Source organism: Microtus oregoni, unplaced genomic scaffold (assembly GCF_018167655.1).
Source record: "Microtus oregoni isolate MIOR12 unplaced genomic scaffold, Mior012 000018F_ref0000195, whole genome shotgun sequence".
Lineage (NCBI taxonomy): Eukaryota > Metazoa > Chordata > Mammalia > Rodentia > Cricetidae > Microtus > Microtus oregoni.
The window spans coordinates 36,273,235-36,299,945 of NW_024543077.1; the positions used below are offsets into that span (position 1 = coordinate 36,273,235).

Here is a 26,711-nt window from a genome sequence, read left to right on the forward strand (position 1 = left end):
ATGACACACACAATGCTCTCGCCGTGCTATCCTAGGGTACTTCTAGTGTTGGATTTGCTAGTACCCGGGACGTAAAAGTACACCCTGCACAATGGACGAGGGCATGCTGCATCTCTTTACTTTTACAGCTCCCGGGAACCACAACAAAAAATAAAATAAAAATAAAAACTAAAACGAAAGCCCCAGATCAGTTTGTTTCTGTGCCTCATGAACAAAGGTGGGCTCCATGGATGGAATTCAGCAGGATAACATAACGGTGATATGATGCCCAATGAAGGGTGTTGTAGCGAGATTTCAACACGCCCTCACATGGACTGAATACTATGAGGTTTGTCACCGATGGCTAACTGGGCGAATCTTAGAGAGGGGATTGATACCACCAGAAAGTGTGCCATTAAAACTGGGTATTTTGGGTCCCATACACATAATTGAACATAGGGACACTTTTTTTTTTTTAAAGAGATATGTCCCAGTTCTTCTCAGCGAGACACACCCCAGGACTGTCACGTGCAACTCTGGCTGCCCCAGCACAGACTGAGCTCCAGGTCCCCCACAGTGAAAGCCCGTCCGTTACCCGCTGGCTTGACGCTCCAGCAGCCTCTGTACCGGAATGGTCAGCTTCCCCAGGAAACGCTTGATGATGGGGCGGCTCTTGGCAAATTTGTCTTTGATTTCGATTTCTAAGACATCGGTTAGAAGTGCAAAGAAGGAGTATTTCTGAAACCAGAAACAGACCACACGCTGGCTGAGAAGACACGTGGAACCTTTTCTCGTTTTATAGACAGACACTGCTAGCCTTGGAACCCGAATGGCACTCAGAGGCCATACTCCCGGCTTCTGTAACTCCTATTCTCGCTTAGGAACTCATAAAGAGCATTTGCTAAAGCCCATAGAGAGAAACTTTAATGTGAGTGAACTATGTGCTAGTCCAAAAGATAGAAAACTTAACTAGAAGCCCGTCTTTCCCCCTTTGTCCCAGCCCTGCTGGGCTCTGCCAGGGAATAATACTGTAACTCTCCCGTTCTTGAGGAAACTGTCGTATGTTTAGCTCCTCATGAACATTTTGCATTAGTTTTTAAAATATCAAGACATCTATTTTGATCATTAAGCCTTCAGCATCCCACAAAATTGTACCAGAGAGTGAACCCTTCGCCGCTCTTAGCGCATACATGGCCCTAACAGGAAGGAAGTAGCTCACGGGCAGTGTGCCCCCTTCAACAAAACCGGACATCTGCAGCTGCCTTGCCCAAGCCCATCAACAACTCAAGGCTGTACAGAGTGCAGAGAGAAAAGATGAGCCTGCCTCTCAAGTACCGTCAGGCAGAAGACACTCCGCCCCCAACCCCCGGTCCGTCTTACCTCTCTGTGCCAAATGGGATTGGTGGTGTTGCTGATGATGGTGGACCTTCTCTCCTGCCCGTGGTGGGCGCACGTAGGGAAACTGCTCTTCTTCCCTGGCTGAATGGACATCTTAAGATAAGGGTCGGGATTGAAGAACATCCCTTTCTTGAGCCCAACTGCCCTGAGATCTTTAAAGAAAGGGGGTCGGGAGAAGCAGGGAGAGGGGACAGGCAGTAGGGAAGGGAAAAGCACAGAAGAGAGGAGGAAGGAGCCAGACATCCCAGTTAGCATGAGACTCAGGCCTTCTTAATGAACCCAAAGCCCTAACCAGCAAGGGGCTAGTGACGCAGTGACAGCCAGTCACTCTGTGTCACACAGATAACGAGAGGGTCACGGCAGGAAGCCGGCAGGAGGATCTCCCAGGTGGCAAAAATAAGGCCAGCCCCTTTTCATGACCTCATGCCCCTACATCTGGAACCCTTAGAGTCCCCATGTCTGTGGGTCCCCACCATCTTCTTCAGGGTGCGGTGTGACTGGTCAGCCACAATGGAAGGTAATCTCTAAACAGAAACTCTCAGTAATCAGTTTATAAAAATATGTTCTTTCATAAAAAAGACCCACATATCTAAAATCACAAATATCTACACTATATATGTATGCATGTATGTATCTATGTGTGAGTCTGAAGCAAGTCTAACTTGAGATCAAAAATTTAAAGCCCACACTCATTTGTGATACACCCTAAAAGTCATGCATCTTCTATAAGAACTCTAACACGCGAGTGCCATTATTCTGAACAATTCTTCACTTGTTTTTTTCCCATAACCTATAAAGTAATTTAAATGTTCAGGGAATACCTTACAACTTACCTTATTTTCACAATATGTTTTACGTGACATGAGCTGCCAGAAGTCATCACTGAAACCGTCTCAGCGAGGAGACGTTTAGATTGTCAGCTGAACAGGCGCACGCATGTCCAGACCTAATGCTGCCGTAGCTGGGCCCACAGCACCTTCCCGAGACTATCAACGTGATGCATGCAGCTCTGCAGCTAAACCATCTTGAAAGCTATGAACAAGCCTGCGTTTGTATGTGGCTCAGATCAACCTGGAGGTCTGGATCACTCTAGCTTGGATAGCAGTTATGCACAGGGACACCCTTTCCCTGGCTTGGGTTTTATGTATCCCCAGAGCTCACTCTTCGGAAGAGATGGGCTGGGACACAAGAACACATGGCCTAGATACATGGGATGAAAACAGACCAGGGCTGTCTAAGGTCTCAGCCGGCAGGGGAAGGGATGGATAATACATCAGCAAACAGGGAGATGGTCAACTGTAAGGACCCACGCTGACAGCGCTGCATGAGATGGAGATTGATGGCTGACCTAGAAATTAGCAGGAGAGGGAAGGGACAAGGGAGGGTTGAGTCAGGCCCTCTGTGAAGCTGCTGTCATCATCCCAGTGAGCCCATGTTCGATACTTCATAGACTATCCGGTCTTTACTAAGTGCAGATTTTTCACTCGACCAACTGCGTGTTTTGCTCGGTTGGCGTAAAGCGGCCTCGGGAAGAAAACACAGCTCACACATTGATTTTCTTGCCCTTCTTGAGGATCCCTGCCTCCGACTCAAGACAGATTGACAGCTTCTAGATATTGAGTTCACTCCCAAGCAGGGGATTTCCTTGAAGTCATTGAGGAGTAATGTGGCCAGAAACAGCTGCCACAGAGTCTGACAGAGCTAGATAACCTTGATGCCAACTCCTCCGCACTGACACACTGCACAGATGAACGCATCTTCATTAACACAGTGATAAACGGCCAGTTCCTTGCACTCTGCTGATCCAGCCCCTTCTCTTCTCTCTGTTCCTGCTTCTCTTTATTTTCCTTGTTTCCCTGTTCACAAACTCCGCATCACACAGCAGACCAAAGAAGAACGCGAACCCACAGAGCACCCACGCTGGATATCCTAGCTTCAGCCTTACTTGGGTAAGACTTAAAACACGAATCAAGACACAGTTTTGGCCCAGGCTGTAGAGTTCAGGTCTCCGGGCTTCTTCCTTGCTTCTCCTTCGATAATCAAGCATAGAACATTTACAGGCAGCCGTTCCAGCCCGTCAATCTTTCAGATAAGTATGTTACCCACTGTCAGCCTTCAGCCGTGCTAATTGTTTTAGAATCAACATCACAGAATCCATTTTTCCCCTCCTGTGATTTTTACAAGTCTCGGTACGTGCGGCAAAAGTCTATCTAGAAGAGGACAAACACCCCGCAGGCAGCCAGCTTCCGTGGGAACAGTGCTGGGATGTGACCAAAGCAGTTAAAGATGGAGTCACCGATGCCCTAGAACTTGTTTCTTATTTTCAGGAAGACACCCTATGATTTTACTTTCCGGTAGCAATTCTCCTACACTGAGTTAACAGCATTCCCTCTGAAGCCAAAATCGATATGTGACTGCCATGTTTGAAGTGATATACATCAGCCAGACACATAGTTCAATAGCTCTAAACCAGGAAGTCAACAGAGCATAGCGAACCATCACTGGGGGTGGCTAATTGTTCCCAATTGCCACAAGGGCTTCAGGGTCTATAACTCCCTATAACTTCCCAGGTCTAAAGCAGGAGCCGTCAATCATCAGCAGGAATCGGTTTGAGGGCAAACGCTAGACAATGGGGCTTTAAATTATCTTCTGATTACCCAGATCGATACTTTAAAAATCCCAAAGGTCCCAAGAAAAATAGATACACGGGCCCGATCTAAACCATAAGCCACCAGGTTACAAGGTCTGAGATTCGCCAGGAAGCTGAAGGAAGGAAAGGAGACCTTCAAATTAACCACCCCACAGGAAGCAAAAAGGACGATACAAAAGGAAACTAAAGAAGATGATGGCCAGCCTGGTCCTGATGGGACCATCACAGCGTGTGGAGGTGGCTGACACCAAGGGTCGCCTTTAGAGGCTGATGCTCATTCACACTCTTTCAGCAGAGAAAATGGAATCTCAGTTAAATCTCAGACCGACTGGTTCTTTTTTTTTTTTTTTTTTTTAACAGAGCCGGATAAACTTTAGACCTTTAGACTCTGTATAAGTTACCATCCAATCGTCCCCTTGTCTATTTGAAAACTCCAATCCAAGCACCAGCTTTCTTAGCGCATTCTTGGCTCTAGAGTCGCCAATTCATTCTCACTAGGTTAGTGGCTTTCAAACCTTTTTCTGACAGTGCTCCATGTACAAAATAAATTTCATCTTTTCCTGTTGCAGCCCAGTGCACACATACATGCACATGTCTACTTCTTTTTTTTCCCAAAATGTCAATTTGTGTAAGCTGAGGTTTCATCAAAACAACTTTCCCTTTGGCAGTAAGCTCCAATCATTTTAATGCTGGTTTCAGCTCAGTCAGCGGGGGGTGAGGGGTACTTTACCACACAGGAAACCATTATCTTTTTACTTATTAATATATATTTTTTTTTAATTTCATGAAAACAGTCATCTGCTTTGTGTGTAACCCTCACAGAAAAAGGCCTGCCTTTCACGTTTATACTTCCAACTTTTTCTTTCTCTAGATGAAGTAAGCTCATGTGGTTTCAAATCCCCAAAGCTCCTTGGCAGAGTTATTTAACCATTTACACCCACTGACAACAACCTCACATACTCACACAGTCCTTTTTCATGCTAAAGAGAGAGAGAGAGAGAGAGAGAGAGAGAGAGAGAGAGAGAGAGAGAGAGACAGCACTTTCTGAACATAATCATCACCTAATCTTATCATGGTCAAATACATACATGGCTTTCCAGAAGTCTGAGCAGAAGAACTCAAAATAACATGGTTTACAGGCCATCTATGACACTGGACAAAGAAACAACCATGCCTTCCACTGACGCTGGGCATCCTCAGACTGGAGGCCACACCCAGACACTTACCTGACAACGTGAAGCTGACGAGCTTCCGAGAGTGCAGACTTCCGGAAGCACCGCCTTCCATGCCTTCCGCCCCCATCTGAGGAGAAAAACGGGTGTGAAATTTCATATGAGGATCACGCTATCAATGGTCCAGGGAAATTCATGTGTTTGGATATACAATGATTTTTTTTATATCAAATGCATTGCAGTGCATGTCTTCAAAATTTCAAATCCTAGATATGCAAATAAAGATTCCAAAATACAGGATCAAAGGTTTATATTTAAAGTTGATCTTTGCCCCATTTAAAAAATATGAACTTTGAATTCTTTCTTTTCTTTCTCTTTCTCTCTCTCTCTCCCTCCCTTCCTTACCCCCTCTTCCTTCCTTCCTTCCTTCCTTCCTCCCTCCCTCCCTCCCTCCCTTCCTCCTTCCTTCCTTCCTTTCTTTCTTTAGTTTTTTCGAGACAGGGTTTCTCTGTAGCTCTCGGCCTGTCCTGGAACTAGCTCTTGTAGCCCAGAAGCAGCTGGCCTTGAACTCACAGAGATCCGCCTGCCTCTGCCTCCCAAGTGCTGGGATTAAAGGCGTGCGCCACCACCGCCCAACGAAATCTTAATACAATCAACTTACTACGTCTACTGTAAGTTCTGACTTTCCCTTTAATATGAGTATGGTTGTTTATGGTATACATTCCTATAAGTCCAACACTCAGAAGGATGAGGCAGGAGAGTCACAAATTTGAGGCCAGCTGTCTCTGTCCATCTGTCCGTCTGTCTGTCTCACTATCTGGTGTGTGTCTGTACATGTGTGTGACATTGATGAAAGTAGTGTTCCTGTTATATTTGAGACAGGGTCTTAGTGTATAGCTCAAGTTGGCCCGCTTCATTTAGAGAACCCGCCCCTTGAGAGGAGATCAGATAGACATTTGACCAAATTTCTCAACTCTCGCCAGTGCCCCTCCCCTGCCCTGGTGATATCCGACTATTCTGCCTTCAGCAAGAGTTCTTTGGTGGTTGGCTGGTCACTGTGCCTTCCACTTTCTTGGTCATTCTCATCCCATCTCTGCACAGCCCCAGCTGGCCCGGACATCACGGCATTCTTGCCATTGCCTCTCAAGTGTGGGGATTATCAGAATGTACCACCATGCCTGGAGGAATATATTTATGCACAATGAATACACACACACACACACACATATACATACATACATACATACATACATACATACACATATACTCAGAGATATGAGGTAAGGGAGGGAGGATGACCTGGCACACTTAGTGTGTAGTTTCAGTAGTAATATACTACTACTTAGGCATCCTACCTTTATCCAGGCTTCTGCTGTATTGTAGGGTGGGTTCTTGGCTACTGGACTTAGCAATAGTAGAACCATGGCATGCTATCGTTCAATCGTCTTCCCCCAGAGAATAGCCTCAGTTCCTGTTTCAGCCCCTCTTCTCCTTTTCTTTGGCGATGAGACTGTCATCAGCCTGACACTGACCAGGCAGAGTAAGGCTGACTGGCCACACGCCCTAGGATTCACCTGCCACCACTTTCCCAGCCTTGGCAGTGCACCTGTGTGCAGTCACACCCAGGCCTGACCAAGTGACGTAACTCGCCAGCTCCCTTAATCCCAATCTCTTGCTGATCATGGTGCTCACTCAACACAACTGTGAATTATTACAATGGATTTCATCCTCGGACTCACAAGTCCCAGATTAACAGGGGTAGAGATCACAGCCAAGTGTCTAGACAGCAGATCTCTGTGACTGTTTCCCCTACGTTCTGCACACAGGACACAGACTGTGGCAGACTTCTCCTGGGACAGGGTAGTAATCTACACTCCCGGCTACCCTAGGACCATGGGTCCATAAAACAGGGCCTCGCCATGAGTAGAAACACACTGTCTACTAGGTAAGACACGTCCCTCCGGGAATAGAACATGTGTGTCTAACCAGGCACTTGCTTGTGCTCAGTTATTTGTGGCTGAAAAGATGAACGGATTGCCTAAAAATTACCTCCTCCCTTCCCTCCTTCCCTTCCTCTGCATCCCCCCCAACCGCCCAAACACTGTCTTCCTATGTAGCCAGGTCACAATTCACTGCCTCAGCCGCCCCATCAAGTGCTAGGAATAGAGGCATTTACCGCCACAACACCAGGCTTATAAACAAATTTAAATATTTTAAGGAACTCCAAGGGAACAAGAGAAGACCCCTGCAATCTTCATTTTAAAAACTTAATTCATCGTGCGGTAAAAGACTCATCTGAAAACAATCACCAAAGAATTCATAGAGAGCTTGCGCCGCCTCCCTGGCAAAATACTCATCTGAACTAAAACTCAAGAGAATACAGCTTTATCGCACAAGGAAGGCCAAGCACTGCCCTGGAACACAGGGCCATTCATTATAATAAACACGTCGGCACCAGCGACCAGAGGGAGGTTTTTAAATAGGTGCTTGCTCTCCCTAGATCCATTCCAGGAAGACCCGGAGGTGACACTTTCAACCAGAACCGGCCCCAGCAGCTGAACGGTTTCCTGTTGCAAGGCTTTGTCCGACACACATCTCACTTATGTTCTGATGAATGGCAAAGACGTCAGCGTCAACATACAAACGACAGAGGAGGCGGTAGTTTTCATCCTTCATTCATTGCCAGAGTGTGAGAGAAGAGATCACAAGGATTAAAACAGGGGCTCATTTCCCGACCTGCGGAGTCTCAGCTGTCTTCCTCCGCGTTGTTCTTCGCATCAGGCATGGAACAGGCACACTAAGGAAGCACTGTGTTGCTGTTTACAATAGTTAAATACATGGTGTGCACTCCGGGGACCACCACACTGCTACAGCAGCGAAGTGCTGACCTCCCCAGAGGAGGTCAGTGGTGTGGGAGCTCCTTCTGTCTGTGTGTTACTTTATTGGTTAGTGAATAAAGAGGTTAGTGAATAAAGAAACTGCCTTGGTCTGTTGATAGGGCAGAACTTAGGTAGGCGGGGAAAACTGGACTGAATGTTGGGAGAAGGAAGGTGGAGAGAGAGAGACACCATGGAGCCGTTGCCAGAGTCAGACATGCCAAAACTTTGCTGGTAAGCCACTGCCACATGGTGATACACAGATTAATGGAGATGGGTTACATTAAGATGTAAGGGTTAGCCAATAAAAAGCTAGAGCTAATGGGCCAAGCAGTGATTTAATTAATACAGTTTCTGTGTGGTTATTTTGGTTCTGGGCGGCCAGGATGAACAAGCGGCCTCCTCCTTGCAACAGGTCAGACCCAAGAATACAGATCCAAGAACTTGTAGATTGTTCAGAAATCTACTGACCACCATTTCCATTCATGAGTTTTTCGATCAAAACGTTGACTCTTGACTGTAGTGCTGTCCTCTACCCAGACCTCTGAAGTCATACTGAAGTACAGTTATTCCCAAACTGCAGGCTGTGGTGGGGTAATCTCAAGGGAGAGTCACGGCAGTGCATCTAACTGGCAGTGGGCTGGACATTCCTGCCGCCTTTGGTAGTAGCTAGACCATCGCTCATCTAAACAACCCGGAACGCAGGAACTGTTGGCTTTTGTCTTGTTTTCTCATTCCACTCAGAATGAGTTTTTCAGAGGTTTGATTAGACACAGCTTTACTCTCGTAGGTCTGTAACTTTTTATTTTACAATATTAAAGGCAAGGAAGTCTATAGGCCAGTGTTAGACTGGCACAGCAGATTGTGAAGTCACTTTCCTCTTCACAAAATGGTCACTACAGGGATCTGATTGATGTCGCTTTCCCTCGTGACAGCACCAATAGCAACAATCTCGTTCTCCTTGCCATCTGATTCTGAGCAGTAGGCTGGGCATGCAGACACGCCCACTGGAAATGTCTGACTAATGAGCAAAAGGAAAGGACCGGCTGAATCAGAGGCGCAGGCACTATCAAAGACAGCACACGGCGAGGATGGACAATTCCAAAATGACATCTATAGGGACTACCTCCTGAAGTGGGGGGTTGAACCTGGCCCCTGTCTATTTCCAAATTAGCAACCATATATAAAAGCATGCATGCATGCGTGCGCGCACGCGCTCGCGCGCACACACACACACACGTCATAGGAGTTAAATTTTTTTCTAGACTTTTATTATTTATTTATTTATTCATTTATTTATTTAGTTGTTGTTCTTGGAGACAGAGTTCCTCTGTGTAACAGCTGTCTTGGAACTCACTCTGTAGACCAGACTGGCCTCGAACTCACAGAGATCTGCCTGCCTCTGCTTTCCAAGTGCTGGGATTAAAGGTGTGTGCCACCACAACCTGGCTATCATCTTAAGTTTTACTAATGACAAAAACTGCAAAGATTCCCATATGTCAAAGCCTGTGACTCTTCCTAAACCATCAACCTAATTTTGAGAACTCTAGATTTTTAAAGCTGACCTGCCAAGAGAAAAAAAGTCAGAAAATTGCAAAAGCAATGACTACCCTTCACCCGAGGGCTCGATGAAGAAGTTGGCTCCCAGAGCGTCCATATTTTACCAAACAGGAGATTCTCACTCAGCACTCGGTGAGAAATTTAAACTCAGACCTCTGAGGAAAGCGCCCATAACTGACCCATCACACATGGTGACCTCTGAGGAAAGCACCCATATATGACCCCATCACACACCATAACTTCTGAGGAAAGCGCCCATATATAACTCACACACAGTGACCTCTGAGGAAAGCGCCCATATATGACCCCATCACACACCATGACTTCTGAGGAAAGCGCCCATATATAACCTCACACACGGTCACCTCTGAGGAAAGCGCCCATATATAACCTCACACACGGTGACCTCTGAGGAAGGTGCCCATATATGACCCATCACACATGGTGACCTCTGAGGAAAGCGCCCATACATAACCCTGTCACACACTCTCCTCAGGTGTCAAGCAAGTAGAATGCTTATGATCTCACTGGGCTCCTCCCCCCTTTACACACAGAATGCATGGAAACCCACCTGAGATACAGTACCACCATTTCCTACTGTCCACGTGTAAAACCCTTCACGACAGAACACTGTGGGTCACCGTGTTCCCTCGAAGAGTTATTGTACATGGGACAGCTATGTCACAAGTGTTTTTCCACTGATAGGTATCGCAGATGCGGCCGTGGCGACCTTTACCACGTTTCCTTTCCTGAAACACACTGTCGAGTTTCCTTTTCATTGTTCCTCGTGACCCTGACAGGGCTGTCCAGGCAAAAATAGGACTCTTAACGGGCTCCAGGAGGAAGCCAGCCATGGGGGGACTCACCATCACAGCCGGGTTCTTCACAGTAATGCAGGGGGTTGTGGCTCGCAGGGCTCCGCTAATGCCATGGTAGTACTTGAAACAGATTTTGATCTCCGCTGCAAAGCAATGGGAGAGAAACAGATGAATCTACATATCTCTCTCAGGCAATCCTCTCTGGACACAATTCCTTCTTTGCTGACCAGTTCCTGATGAGTTTTGCTTATTTGGCTTTTCCCTTTGCCTTACGTTTCACAGGGTCTTCATCATCATCATCATCATCATCATCATCATCATCATTATTTGGTTATTTTGAGACAGGGTTTCTTTGTCACTTTGGAGCCTGTCCTGGAACTAGCTCTGTAGACCAGGCTGGTCTCGAACTCACAGAGATCCGCCTGCCTCTGCCTCCCGAGTGCTGCGATGAAAGGTGTGCGCCACCGCCGCCCGGCTCGCAGGGTCTTAATAGCCACCTAAGCTAGTCTGAAGCTCACTCAGTAATAGCACAGGATGGCCTTGAACTCCGAGTCTTCTTACCTCAGCCTCTCAAGAGCTAGGGTTACAGACATGTGCACCAAGCCCAGGTTTGTCTGCTTTGTGGAAACTTCCTAAGAGCATCGCTAAAGTATCGGGCAAATAATATACTGAATATACTCTGTAGAGCGGAAAGAGAAGAACGTGACCAGCGACTTTTGCCATGTGCTAGGCAGTGCCATGGCTCACTGTTGTCATCTAACCCCGACTCCAGTCTGCTCTGGGTGACGGGTGAATTGTTGAGATTTCCTGTAAGCCATTCTAATAAGCTAAAGACAAAAAACATAATGTATTTCTTTCTTTTTTTTTTTTTTTTTTTGGTTTTTCGAGACAGGGTTTCTCTGTGGTTTTGGAGCCTGTCCTGGAACTAGCTCTTGTAGACCAGGCTGGTCTCGAGCTCACAGAGATCCGCCTGCCTCTGCCTCCCGAGTGCTGGGATTAAAGGCGTGCGCCACCACTGCCCCGGCTTCATAATGTATTTCTTAAGATGAAAGAAAACCCTTGAATATTATATTTTCTAGGTCAGAGGCTGACAGTATCAGAAGTTTTAGAAGCTATCTAAATGGCTTAATCACTTTTCCCCCAAGACTCTGTGCCATAAGCTCCAAAGAGCCACGTAAGATCGCATTAATGCTGAGAAGCTCTCTTAAGATGGTCTAAGTCAGACACTGGCTCAAGAAGACGTTAAAAGGACACCCTTGACTTCTAAGCTCGGAGATAAACACTCCATTTGTTTGATGACTTGTCTTAACCTCTGTGGACTGGAGCATCTTGGGAGTTGCATCGTTTTGACTTTTCTGAAGTCACGATGCTTTGTCTAGACGTAACGTGGACTATTCTCTCAGCCCTTAAGCACGCTGGAGGGCTTCAGTTCCACCGTCCTGGGTTTACACAAGGGAAAAGGAATGACGAACAGGCGGAAACCCACTCTACCTTCTCTAGCCCACATCAAGATCCAAGCCCATTTCTATTAAACAGCAGAATGAGGTCTGCAGACACTTCCCAAGACAAGTGTCTACTATGTGGCATATTATAAGTGTTATATTTACCATCTGAGACAGCCTCAGGGCATTATGGAGCGCTAACAGAAAAGATGCTAAGAACGGGCTTTCGATTTTCCTCAGACCAGGTTGCCTTGTGGTAGAGATCTTGCCCCCAGGCTCCAGGTAAGCACCAAGCATGGTCTTCAGCATTCAGGCGCCAACAGGAAAGTGATTTTACCTCTTCCCTGGCATTTAGTTGGCAATACTGTTCACCTAACCAATTTCTTAAACCGTGGGATCCTTTTAAGGAAAGAACCGTGTTGGAAGTAAAACCGGCTTTGGCTGTGTTTCCCTGTATGTTCTTATATTTTCTCCACTTTCTATATAACGCCCTCAGATCAGTACCCCAGGCCCAAAGACTTCCCCATGTTCCTGTCACGTGATGAGTTCAGCACTGAACTTGAAAACGAAGGAAAGAAACTTCTCTTAAGGGCAGGCTGCATGCCTGGCAGTGGATAGCCAACAGAAACAGGATGGACAGTGCCTTTGGAGGTTCCTTGTCTCACAACGTTATGCCTGGGCTTTCTGCTGTTTTTGTTGGTTTGTTTTTAATTTTAAAATACATTTTATTTTTATTTCATTCACATATTTTTTTTTCTTTCTTTCTTAGCATATACATTATGGCTTCCAGTTAGTGTTTTTATGGGATGCCTGAATGTGAAAATAAGTGTTCCTATGGTTTTTTTTTCCCTTTTTTTCCCCCCTGAGACAGGGTTTCTCTGTGTAACAGCTCTAGCTGTCCTGGAACTAGCTTTGTAGACCTGGCTGGTCTCACACTCACAGAGATCTGCCTGCCTCTGTCTCCCGCGTGCTGGGATTAAGGGAATGCACCACCACCGCCTGATTCTATGTCTGCTTCTTACAAAATTTCTTGGGATCTTTTCCTTCTCTTTGTTTGTTCTGTCCTATTCTGATGCATTAGTTTTTGCTTTATTCTATAATATTATATAAATTGTATATTTTGGTATTATTTCATGGAAGCTTGTTGGTTTTCTAACGAGAGACAGAAAAGGGGTGGATATGGATAGATAAAGAGTAGAAGAAGTGGAAACCAAAATCAGGATCTATTATATGGGAAAAATCTATTTTCAATAAAGGAAAAATAAATGAAGGAGGGAAGGAACGGTGTCTTGGTTATGATTTTCTTCATTTTGTTATGTAAAATTTCACAGTTACGATGTTGGAACGTGGAATTTGGACCACCCTGAATCTGGGTGCCAGGGCCATGGTCCACCACACTGGCCTCCAAAATAAACTATCTTTTATCCCTTTGGGGTGACAGCTGTACTTCTTGTGTTTACAAGGCTTCAACAGACAATACAACAAGAACATCAGACTATGAAGCAGGACACAGCTTACCCGGAAGAAGCAGGACCAGAGGGGACTGTAGAGCATTGCCACACTGGAGAGGACACAGGAAGATACTACCCGATACCTTTAATACTGATGAAGGCCAGAGACGCTAATCTTCTAAAATAACTTTTGATGCTACAGATGTTTTAGAAACCTCACTAAACACGTTTGCATCAAGTTCCCATCTGTTCAAATGGCACTTGATATTTTGCTTTGATAAGTCCCGTTATTTCGAGTATTCATAGAATCTCTAACAATAAATCCTTTACATGTAGAAATTTTCCTTCTTGGAGCTCAGTGTTAATAAAAAAAAATCTCAAAAGCCCATGCTTTCTCATTTGTTAAAGAAAGAAAATTTCTGAAGATACTTGAATTAACCTGGACTGACTGGTAAACTAGCAGATCACCAATCCTATTTTATTCACCTGTTTTCTTACCATTCCATAAAATACCCTGAGAATCCCCGTATCTTCAGGAATATTAGTAGTGAATATAAGCACACACACCTTGTCCACTTTATTAAAAACCAATAGACGCAGTATCTCGAATAAACTATGTACTATATTAGCATCTGTATTCACAAATACAACAGGGGATGGATTGGATAATGGTTGATTCTCTGCATCCAATTTCTGATTGTTAGCATTTGACGTTGAAGGAGGCACAGACTACCTTACCCATCCTCCGTTGACCTACATGCAAAAGGTAACCATCTGCTGGTAAGAAATGAGGAATATTCAAAGCAAACAAAATTCCTAAGTCAGTCAAAACATTGAACTATCCTTTCTGATTCCTAAAATCAATGAAGTCACCATTATTTGCCCAGTATTAAATGTTCAATCTCCGATGAGCATTTTCTAAAGCAAAATATTTTCTAATATGGGGCTTCATGATAGAAACATATGAATAAGAGCCAAAACCGTTAAAAATAACATTCAGATATGACTCTATACATTCAACACACATGCATATTACTCAGCTTTAAGATTATCGTGCTTGTCAATGACTTACGTTCCATGAAGTAGGGTCCAGGCTCAATTCTCCAGACAATTTGTCCTTTTTGGGTTCCAGTGACGCCCCTGTTTTTAGAATCCCAGAAGTTGGCTGGAGAATTCTCATCTGGCAAAAAAAAAAAAAAAAAAAAAAAAAAAAAAAAAAAAACCAAAGAAACACTTTTAGGTTAATTACAACCCATCGTCTCTTACCTCAAAGATCAGCACACATTCTAAAATAAGTAGAAAGACGGTAATAAAGAGGGCAGACACCAGTGACTGCTGTTTCTAATGGCTACCTCCTAGCCCGTCTGAGTTTCTGCTTTTGCATCTATTGGGGGGAAACTGAAGGTATAACAGGAAAGACGACGGCTCCTTCGGGTCTGGCCAGGGTGTTGCCAAAGGATAATCTTGCGGGGAACAAAGGGTTAAGTTACTGCTGCTTCAGTGCTGAGCTGATTTGCAAGAAGGGGCTGGAGTAAAATTCATCTCCAGAACCTTTCTCAAAGGTAGGAAGCGAGCTGAGTTGGGAGAATGCAACAGAACTCATGGTGGGTGAACGAAGGACCCAGGGACAGCAGCTGAGCCAGGCAGCAGCAGAGCTGCAGGACCCGTGTTAAGAGGGTCTATGAAGTCATCATGTCTTCCAGGACAAAGGTGGCAACAGGAACAGGCAATGTCTCCACTGTGGTGTGGAAGAAAGACAGAAACAACGGTGTCCCAGAGGACAGCATTTCCCAGGCTTTCCTCACACCACCCAGAAGTGGTAACGCTCGCCTCACCTCCTGAAGTAAAAGGTAAAAGCCAACTTGTTTACGCTTAGAAGATGCTCTGATTGCCTCTGACTCTGCCCTGCCATGATGAGAGCCAAAAGGAGGAACAGATACATTGTTTACAGTATACTGGCTTGGAAAAGATACAGTGGCATTGGCTTTTCAAGTCACATGGGGCAAAACAGGCAGGATAGAGTACAACCTCCAATAAAGATGGGGAGACGGAGAAATGATTCGGAACACAAAGGCACGGTCCTATGTGGGAAAACAACCCTCTTCTCAACTGGAAAGAAGCAGAAAATGGGCCAGGATTGGGGGCTCAGGAAGATCGCTATCAGTGTTCATGGTGGCCTGGGGTTCAGGGTTCTAGAAGCCACAGCTCTCTGAGCGGGCTGGTCTTTCCATGTCATTCACGGTTATCACACGGTAAGGCAATGATTCCTTAGTATAGAAGGCCAAGCAAGACCGCAGTTCCTAAGCATTGAAAAGCATGTCCCATTTGTGACGTCACCTGCTCTCCTGGACTGGCTACCAGACAACCTACTCCATCAGTATGTCTGCCTAGAAGGCCCTCAGGCAACCACTACACACTGGATTTCAAAGGTGTGCACGGTACCTGGGGCTTACTGTCTGCTGCCTGGTCACTGAACTTCTTGGCCAACCTAACTCCAATTGTGTTCAAGGCAACAGTTGCTCCTGCTCCAAAAGACTTGCCCCCTCCCAGTCTTCTGCAACTAAACAAAGCTGCACGTGGCCAGTAAGATGTAAGTGAGACTTTACTGGGATTGGGGGGACTTCAGATAAGACTGTTCTGGTTTAAAGTGGTGGGGATGGGCTCAGCATCTTTTTGCTTGGTTTTTTTTTTTCTTGCTGAGAGCCACAAATTAAGGGGGCAGAGCAAGGAATACGAGAAGCAGCTATGATAGTCTGTAGGGTTCTGAAACCATCTGTACTTAGGCTCCCTGATACCTGGGAATAAGTGAGTTTCTATCTGGCTAAGACACTGTAGTCATATCTGTTCACTGTGGACGAACGTTATTCCTGATGGGTATGTACACCGTAAGACCCACTAGGGATTTAGACTCATCATTACCAGCCTGCCCAAGGAATAATGCTCTAGGTTACACAGGGTAGTTCCTTCACTTACTTTTTGCAAAATCAGAGCTGCTTAGATGGGGAGAGGAACTCTCAAACTTTTGCAAACAAATTTACCTCAACTCTTATTTACTTTGAAAACAGAGGGACAAGGAGCAGCAAGTGTCTGCTGGCTCAAAAAGTTTCTTTACAATAAGTAGCTGAGAGTGGAGGCATGTGCCTATAACCCCCACACTTGGGAGGCTGAGGCAGGAGGAATATAATTAATTATCAGGTTAGACTTGCTATAGCACAGTCCTGTCTCGGAAGAACAACAACAACCAAAATGACCCGAGAGGGGCAACAGCGCACATGAGTGAGTTCCTAAAAATAATTTGGCCGTTACCCTTGACCCCAGGAAGGCACAGCTCAGGATTTCTCTGACTATAACACGCCCATGAGGAAGTTGTGCTTCTGTAAGGGCATCTGCCCTTCTGGTCCCACTGAGATCTTTCTTCTCAAACCATCAGTGAAAGTCAATTAAGTACGTCCTGCAACACACAACATCAGCAAAGCAGACCAGACATCAGTGGAATGAGGAGAATCATTCTAAAGGCTCTTCAGGACCAGGAGACTCTCAGAGGTGCTACAGAATCCTTTACCTATTCTTGGAAGAGGCAGGGACAGAGACCCAGTGTGGGCAGCTCTTGACCCAGTCACATGCAGTGTGGGTGGAAATATCAGTCTCAGGAGGAGGAGAAGAGGCACGGTAGACTACAGGCATGCCACGTACCTCCAGACTATAAGAAATCATTATCTCTGACTTTAATGGTTCATACTCCATACAGAAAACTCCATTGGGTAGCTAATAAATACGTGAAGATGCATATCATCTCTATCACAGAAGGGAATGAACACTAAAAGTACATGGAGAGCTCATCTCGCCCTAGTCAGAATGACCATCCCCAGAAAAGCAGATGCTGCTGAGGATGTGGGGGAGAAGGGTGTTGATGGGAATGTAAACAATCCCAAGCAGCAAAGAAATCAGAATGGAGGGTTCCTAAAAGCAGAAGTACCAAATGATCTAGCCATACTACTTCTGAGCATATATACTCACAAGAACCAGGGTTAGCGTACACTAATATATACCCACGCGCTCGTGTTCACCGAAGCACCATAGACAAGTTATGGCACTGGCCTAGGTGCCCATCAACAGATGATTGAATAAAAAATGCAGTAGAGATACACAGTGGAGCTTTCTTAAGTCGCAAAGAATGAAATCATGTTGTGTACCGGCAATCATCCTGCCGAGCAAGTAAGGCATGGTCGCAAAGAACGGCCTCATGTGTTTTGTCATACATGGAATGTGGGCGGGAAGGAAACAAGGAAATAAAGGGTACCGTTAGGGATGTGGAAGAAAGATGGGTCCATTAAATCCCAATGCTTAACACATGCCTGAGTGTTTAGGCTGAAAAGAATACAGACATCACATGGATGATGACATATAGGGTAGAGAGAATACAGACATCACATGTATGATGAGATGCAGGGTAGAGAGAATACAGACATCACATGTATGATGACATATAGGGTAGAAAGAATACAGACATCACATATATAATGAGATACAGGGTAGAAAGAATACAGACATCACATGTATGATGAGATACAGGATAGAGAGAATACAGACATCACATGTATGATGAGATGCAGGGTAGAAAGCTGTTGGTGAGGAGCTCAGTGCACGTGAGTTTTAAATCCAGGGTCTCATACACACCACGCAAGCGCTTACTCACTGAAATACACACTCTTCCTGACAACATGGAAATCTGTCATGGAAAGATGTCTCCACCCCAAGAGAATAGCACCAAGTATAAAAAAAAATTTCTAAATTCTCTAGAAGTGCAACATAGCGGAATTAAAAACCCAATTTTCCAATATGATCAAGTAAAAGAAAAAAAACACCCTAATCTTTACAAACAGTTTTGTTTATAGCTGGCCACTTTCTTTCCCTGGATCTCTTAAAGGTAATTCCAAATCTACCCCACTGTCCCCATGTTCTCTGTCTAGTTACCCTTTAACTTACAGAACAGAGACAAGGTTGTCATAGCACCCAAATGATGGAAGACGTCAGGCCTGATCACCCTTGCCTCTTCTAGATCCTCTCTCTATTATCCTTCTGTATTCATGCGTCCTGGTTGCCTTCCTGTTCAAGATTCCACTCCCCTTGATGACAGTGTTGTTGATCGAATTCCCCCCCCCCCCCAAATTCACTACCTTCTCTCACCTGAACCTTTAACCTCTCCTCACAGAGGGTCCTTCCTTCTACTCAACCTAGGAACACACCAGCTTCCATGATTTCGCCTTACTCTTTGCTCACTGTCTTCCCTGTTCCCCTTCTCATCTCGTTCCGATTTGTCTTGCTACCATGAATGACATTTCTGCTATAGTCTAGGAGCATGTACTTCTTCTCTAGGGAAGAAACTGCAGCACGAACCAAAAAGACAAAGAAGTAGAGACTCAATGAATTGTAAAGACTATCTTTAAACTCGATTCTCAAAATACTATGAAAACCCCAAAACAGTGACAGAGATGGGCATGAAAGTTATTTATAAAAGATTAGTTTTTTACTATATATAAGCTTTGGATTTACAGAAAACCTACAATAAATTATCTTTTACTATAATGATATGTAGGAAATATGATAAGTCATATCAAACATTTCCAAATATATTTTGGATTTTGAAATGCTTCTATATCTACATGAATATCTCTAAGCTCTTCCTACCCCCAGATTCTAGAGATAAAGTAAAAACAAATAGGAAAAACCCTTCTCAAAGACCCCACTACAGTGCTAACCAACTCAGGGCAGTTAAACATAGACATGAAATTTACGGAGAAAGATTTCCATGATAGTCTGTGTCAGAAAAATGAAAAGTCATGCTTACAAATATCCCTTTGTTGCAAAGTAATTCTGTTTCCTCTCTGTATTGGTGGGGGGGAGGTAGGAAAATAAACATAAGATGATTTTCAATTTACCCCTTGGACATAAATTGAGAACAACTCTGACTCCATAGCGGGTCACAGAGAAGCAGGTTCAGCGGTGGCTGCATTCAGGAATTGGACATTCAACCTAGTTAGGTTTGAACGAAAGCTGCTAAACTCCATGTGTGGGCAAGGCTCACACCTTCAGCAGAGACTGCGTGGCTCCGCTGAACAGTCGTGATTGACGACATGCAGCACAGGGTTGCTGGACTCTCACCCGGACATTGAACGCTTGACTATGACGGAGATCTGAAGCCCACAGCAGAGGGGAGGGGGGGGTCTTCACCTTTGAATCTACCAAACGGATCACCAATTTTATCGCATCGTTTGAGAAACCACCAACAAACTTTCTCATGGATTGGAAAACCTAGCATTTTTTTTTTTAAACCCAGACTCCCTAGGTGCCAACAAAATCCTCTCTGAATGGAAAAAAAAAAAAAAAAAAGAACAGGTCAGGCATGATTAGAGGTTACAGAGGTCGCAGGCCACCCACTGAAAACTCACCCCCTAGGTCAGGGTGGCCTTAGAGCTACTTGTCTGGACACTTTAGATGATAGAACAATATTCTGAGAGACACACTAGAGATGGTAAGAAAGGACAATGGTGTATCATAAAACAAAACAGCAACCTGGAGGGAGGGAGGGAGGGAGGGAGGGAGGGAGGGAGGGAGCTAGGGAGAGGGGGAGGGAGAAGGGAGAGAGGGAGAAGGGAGGGAGAAGGGAGGGAGGGAGAAGGGAGGGAGGGACGAGAAGGGAGGGAGGGAGGGAGGGAGGAAGAAGGGAGCTAGGGAGAGGGGGAGGGAGAAGGGAGGGAGGGAGAAGGGAGGGAAGGAGAAGGGAGGGAGAGAGGGAGGGAGAAGGGAGCGAGGGAGAGAGGGAGGGAGAAGGAAGGGAGCAAGGGAGAGAGGGAGAAGGGAGGGAGAAGGGAAAAGGGAGGGAGGGAGGGAGGGAAGGAGGAAGAAAGGAGGGAGGGAGAAGGGAGGGAGGGAGATAGTCCACTGGTCACCTCACCACCCCTTCTCTGATCATTCAGATTCTTACCCTGATATCTGACTCCTGATTTTTATTGATAAGATTAATTAGATAAATGCTTCACTGTTTGCTCACGGCACTGTCTGTCTGCACCACAGCAGGCAACCATGCTGAGCAAGCTGGAGCGTCACTTACTGGAAACTTAAGCAGGGAACGGAAGAGACATGCAATAAAAACCATGCCTGTTGTACGCAGAGCAACCCATAGAGGGAGGAGGACAGTCCTGGTTCTAGGAATAGGCAGACACTGGTTCTCCAGCCTGAACCTGAACATGCAGGGCTTCCTGTCGTCTGCCCAGTGCAGAGAGCTGCAGGACACGTAAACACCCACCCTTAAAGCAAACAGCCACGAACACGGCTCTGCCTCTTGAGCTCCGCAGCGGATGGGGGCTCACCTGTCTCTTGCCTCTCCATGTCGGTCCACGGTCCCGGAGTTCCATACTATATATAGACCACACGCCCCCTTTTACTCAAACAAGTCCACCAAGGCCAGCGTTCCCCATGCTCAACCTTAGTCAAAACAGAAAGCTCCCGTTCTCCATTATTTAGCAGAACCCTCAGTGCAAGACATCACCGGTGCCGAGTCCAAAGGGACCCTCTATGTGCCGAGAAACGTATGCCTTCTGTCTTTTAGGTACAGTGCCCACCCTGCAGATGCAACGGGTACCACACCCTGGCTGTAGCAATCTGACTACGGTCCCTGGAATTACAGTAGTAGCTCAGCCGCATCCCTCCTCTCTAGGACACGGGCTCTGTGTCTTTAGTCTATACAGTGCTCACAGTATCGGCTTAGAAGGGCTGCGAGGAGGATATGAGCAAATCGTGCAAGCCAGGCACATCCTAAGAGTACAGAGCATTTGTCCAGTTTTTCCATCAGCTTCAACCTTCTTTCAAAGGGGGCTGACTTCCATCTGCCAGAGCCCATGTCTTCAACCTCACTTCCCATGTTTTCATATTTTAGTTTTTTTTTTAACTTTGATTTGTGATGTGTGTGTGTGTTCATGTATGTTTGGATAAATGCATCTGGAAGCCGGAGGACACACTCAGGTGTCACCCTCGGGAACAGAAACAAGGCCTCCCATTGGCCTACAGCTCACCCTTTGGGCTAGGCTGGCTGGCTAGTGAGCTCCAGGGATTGTCCTGTCTCCATGCAGACTCAGCAATAGAGGGCACACACCACCACTATACCCAGGACTTCTTTTTAAACAAGGGTTCTGGAGGTCAAACTCAGGTCTACATGCTTGGGAGACAAGTACTCTACCAACCCAGCTCTGTCTCTCTCTCTCTCTCTCTCCCTGCTTTCTCAGCTTTTGCTTTTAATTTTGTCTAATTTCTCATTAAATATATATAAATAAAATAAAAGCACGGTTATTTTTGTTTCTGAAACTTTCAAGTGTGGGAATATATGAAAAACACTGAGCACATAGGGAAGCATTTATCTAATTAATCTTATCAATAAAAAATCAATAAAAAGTCAGATATCAGGGTAAGAATCTGAATGACCAGAGAAGGGGTTGGTGAGGACCAGAGGCCAGCATGGACCTACGTTAATCACTCTGTACCTTATCTTTTGCACTTCAGGTTCTACCATCGAAACTGGAGCTCACCAGTTGGCTAGGATGGCTGAGCCTTGAGCTCCAGAAATCCTCTTGTCTCTAACCCCCTCCCCCCCCCCTTGGAGTTACAGGCATGCGCTGTGGCATCCACATCCAACACGAATTCTGGGGATCTGAACTCAGGTACTCAGACTTGCAGGGCCATCTTCCCAGCCAAAGGCTCTGCTTTCTTGACGAACACTTGCCACAAGGCTGCACATCCAAGACATGCCCTTGGGCGTCAGTATGCTGTACCGTAATCTGAAACTACCCTGAAGCGTACGACTTGGTAGACCTGACTGGTTCTGCAATGGTCGTCACTCGGTGCCTAATGAGTCTTAAATCAAGTTCCCCCAAGAACCACCTGGGGGTGCCCTCCTCTCCCCACACAAGCAGATAGATTGATTTTTCAGCAGCATGTGTATAGAGTGTCACCAGGAATGATCGTGGGTTTTGATTACACATCCCCCCTTTCTTTATTCTCATTATTACAAAAGATAATTTCCAGAGGCAGGAGCAAAAGTCAACGGGAACGGGTCCTTGCCTCGCACAGAAAGCCCTAGGTTTGGTCCCTGGGAATCACATACATTAGGCTCGGTGTCAACATCTGCTAAGCCTGGGACTCAGGAAATAGAGGCAGAGCATTGTAAGTTCAAACTCATCCTTGGCTATCTAGCAACATCAGGGCCAACCTGGAATTCGTAAAATCCTGTTTCTCTCCGTGTGTCTCTGTCTGTCTATCTCCTTGTGTCACTCAGAGAGAATCCTCTTTATTTTTAATTTTAAGATTATCATTAAATCCATGGTCCCCACATGCTTGCCCACAGACTGTTTACTTTGAAAAGAAATGAACACTGACACCTCGTTCCCTGAAAGAAGAGAGCTTTAAATTTCATTAAAATAATAATAATAACCTTCTCCAGGGGCAAATAATTTATTCATATATATATATATATATATATATATATATATATATATTTAGACTCAATCTCAGCCACTTTCAAAAGCAGTCTTGGAGGGAGCAGTATTTACTTCTCAAGAAAAGCAATCCCCTCAGACTGGGGGGCTCTAGAATTCAACGATGGGACTTCCTGTTTACTACAGAGGTTTCCTGTCTTAACCCCGAGGCCTGCTCTCCCGCTTCAGTTGCCAATTAAGTCAAGGCGACAAACACACCACCCAGTTCACTACTAACCACCCATTACCCGCGGAGAGGACTACGTAAAAGGTTAAAGAACTTCTCGGAGGGAAAGGCAGAGAGAACAGAAACCCAAACAGAGCAGATGTCAGGTAGGAGTGAAATTCATTCCACAGAATTTTCCTATAGCTTACCTTTGACAGTCACAGAGAGTTCCCTTCTGCCTTTGCGCGGCAGGATCCGACAGCTCAAAGCAGGTATAAGAAGCAGCCAGAGGGAGAAGGAACATTCTACTTAAAACAGTGCACCTAGCCACTTGACGGCTCCGTCACACAGCAGCTGGAACCAAAGCCACGGCCGGTCTGGAGTCCTTGGGTGGCTCTCGGAGCGTGCCAGGTCCTCTTCCCTGATGCCCCTGCCTCTCCCGTTTCCTCAGATGCTCTACCAATGGAATGCTAGGTAGGACTAGCAGTGACCTCGACAGAATAGTCCTGTCCCGCTGAGAAAAACACCGAGCCACCCTGGCCACACACCAAGTCTTGTTACTGCTCGGGCATCCTAAGTGACAAAGCCTGTCACGTTATGTCCCTTCTGCCGGGGCAGTTGTGGCCACTCCCTGGAAAGGGGACAGGATGCAATCGCCCCATCCTCCCCTCAGCTTCCTTCCTTTGCTTTTCCATGGGAGAATTCCAGGGAGCGAGCTAGGCGCACACTCACTCACACACACAGTAGGCTGTGGTCAAAGGGGACCGCCTGCTATCGCACAGGGGAGTTTGCAGTCTGAGAGACTCAGAGGAGAGAGAAGTTTCTGTCTGGGATCTCAGTCTGCAGCTCCCTTTTATGGGCTTATGGCCCTCTGCGAGGCTAGGAAATGGGCTCCGAGTAGCCAAACCAATCAGTCCAGCGTGGAATCTGTAGACTTATCATCTTGAATTATTAAAAGTTTGCCTTTGCATACACCATATGGCTTTAATGAAATCTCATTATCATTAACAGTTATCAATTCAGAAGTTACTTCCTGACCTTCCTTTTAATGGATACATGACCATGATAATCAATATAACTAGTGCCAAGACTTACATGCGTTACATATAATTTTAGGTAGATAGAGAATAGAGTGTTTCAGACATTCTTACTGTTGCTTTATGCTCCTCCCCTCCTCTGTGTTAACCTCCCTCTCCCCTCCCTAATTAAAGGCCCCCTTTCCCCTTTTCAAATCAATTGTACCCTGCTCTTCTCTTATTTCTCCCCTCCCCACGGTCCCTTTCTGCTTCCCTGGTTCCTGCAGTTACTCCAGGTTCCGCGACATCTTCACTTCTGGAGATTTGGAGCTAGGAGGCTCCGATGAGGGAGAAAGTGTGATGTTTGTCCTTCTGGGACTGGGTTACCTCACTCAGTGCGGTCTTTTTATAGTTCATCCATTTACCTGAAAATTTCATGATTTCATTCTTTCTTTACAGCTGAATATTGTCCCATAGTGTGTAGCATTCCCGTTCTCATGGTCTGTTCATCTACTGAGGGCCACTTGGTTTCTTTCCATTTCCCAGCCATTGGGAATACAGCAGCATTGAACAAACCTGAGTAAGTACCTGTGGAGCAGGCTGGTGAGCCCTTCACACACTGAGGAGCCGTGTAGATCGGTCAAGTCAGACTGTCTCTGTCTGTCTGTCTGTCTGTCTGTCTCTCTCTCTCTCTCTCTGTGTGTGTGTGTGTGTGTGTGTGTGTGTGTATCTGTATATTCCCACCTGGACTGACAACACTCCCCCCCCCCCCAAGAGCCATAGACTATTTAGCATCCAAGCAAAAGGCATGGTAAGCCCCCTTTTGAGCTGTTAGTCAGGATCATCTAAGAGACTGCCAAAACAGTACAGGCTATCGCTGTTACCCTCGTTTGCCCCCCCCCCCAGATGCTGAAGGTTTGTCCCAATTGCTGAAAATACCATGAACTTCAGACACAAGACCTGAGACATAAGATCTGAGGTGGTTCTGACCTGAAAGTCCTCCCTGGGGACTGGTTTTTATGATGCCGGAAGGTACCAGGTAAGTAGAGGGAAGTAACTGATGGCCCTACTCAGCTACGGTGCCCATGAACTAAAGCAGTGGTTAGCATGGCACAACAGTCCAAAGGGAGCTGTAATAGTTCTTATATCTTGGCAATAAGCAGCAGCTCTCTAACTGGACACAAGGATCATTCACCAAGAAGGAATCATGCCTGGTCCTGGAAACCAAGCCAACTATCCAACGCCACTCACAGCTAAAAAAGGAGAATCAGCATTTTATTGAATCGGAATATTCCTTACTACACTCTAAATATGTATCTTTATGCCACAGATAAGTATATACCATCCTTCCTCAAAGAAACATTTCTTTGCAACAGACAGAGACCATCACAGAAGTCACAATCAATCAACATGCAGAGAATAAGTGACCGGGTATTGCCAAGCTCAACTGGTCCATCCACAATACAACTCCCACACCTAAGCCTCAGGAATCATTGCGGGAGATGGGGAAGGAAGAGAGATAGCAAGAGCCAGGAGAACAGGAAGTGTGCAGTGAGACTTCATCTCCTAGAAATGTCAGAAGCTACACACACAGTCTCACCAGCGTGGCTGCCTAAGCAATACCTGGAGGAGGAAGATGATACCAATAGACAAGTTAGGGGGATTGGCGTAAAGCTCACGGGGCCTCAACTTTAGACGAAGAAGAACTACAAGCCTCTAAGGAATGCTGAGGGCAGGGGAAAGGGTCTTCCGCAGAGCACATGAATTGGTTATCCAGCCCTGAAACATGCATACATACAAATATACAGACTAAGAAGATCATATTTATACATTTAGGAACACATATACATATATGTGACAATAATTAAAGAAGTGGAGACCATAGTTTGAGAGAGAACAGGGGGAATGCATGGGAAAGGTTAGAGGGAGGGAAAGGGGAAATGCTCCAAAAGCAAAAACATACAGCTAGTACCCTTGTCTTAGTCTCAAAAGAGTCTGGCTAGGGGAAGACCCAATTCAAACCCATTAGAATTTCAAGAACGGAGCTCAGAGAAGGTACTAGGCATGGAGAGATGGTGTGTTCCTCCCTTCGTAAAGAAGAAAAGTTAACTATACAACGATATAACGAGAGTACATTCTATGCAGAAGAAAGAGACGGCCCAAAGAGCCAGCTGCTGCACACATGACCTGATCCATGGACTAAAAGGAAGGTCACTCCAGGAAGCAGCGAGCCCTGACCTGAGCCCTGAAGGGTGCAGACAGGTGGCTGGCTTTGGAGGGGAGGGAGGTGACTGCCGGAAGGGCCAGGCAGAGGCCCAACAGTGAGCAGCTGTGTAGCACTTCCAGGAATGCCGAGGGTCAGGGTGAGTGGGGGGGAGGTTGGGGGGGTTGAGGGGGGACTGGGAGGGAGAGAGGGAGGGAAGGAGGAAAGGAGGGAGGGAGGGAGGGAGGGAGGGAGGGAGGGAGGGAGGAGGACAAGCTCTAGGAATTTGAAATATCAGACCACAGGGAGAGACAGAAACGGCTAATATCAAATATCAATATCTCTTCCCCCCCAGCACCCAATCCCTTTCTGACACCTCAACTGATTATTTTTAGAGTCCTTAGCGTTCAAAACTATCGATTCTGAAGGATGCCTGTGGGAAGCCTTGTGGTT

At 45.9% G+C, this 26,711-nt stretch overlaps 1 protein-coding gene across 6 annotated transcripts in view; it reads right to left on the bottom strand.

Moving 5' to 3' along the window:
- Positions 1-26,711, bottom strand: part of Hecw2 (HECT, C2 and WW domain containing E3 ubiquitin protein ligase 2) — a 307,191-nt gene that overhangs the window by 106,316 nt on the left and 174,164 nt on the right. For 5 of the 6 annotated variants that reach the window (XM_041668108.1, XM_041668110.1, XM_041668109.1 and 2 more), the window contains 5 exons: positions 14,419-14,526; positions 10,502-10,596; positions 5,254-5,329; positions 1,360-1,529; positions 575-717 (listed from right to left, as the gene is read on the bottom strand). In XM_041668108.1, the coding sequence (XP_041524042.1) occupies positions 575-717; positions 1,360-1,529; positions 5,254-5,329; positions 10,502-10,596; positions 14,419-14,526 (592 nt within the window). Of the gene's footprint in view, positions 1-574; positions 718-1,359; positions 1,530-5,253; positions 5,330-10,501; positions 10,597-14,418; positions 14,527-23,248; positions 23,289-26,711 lie in introns of those variants that run through there. The other variant, XM_041668113.1, reaches the window with a different exon arrangement.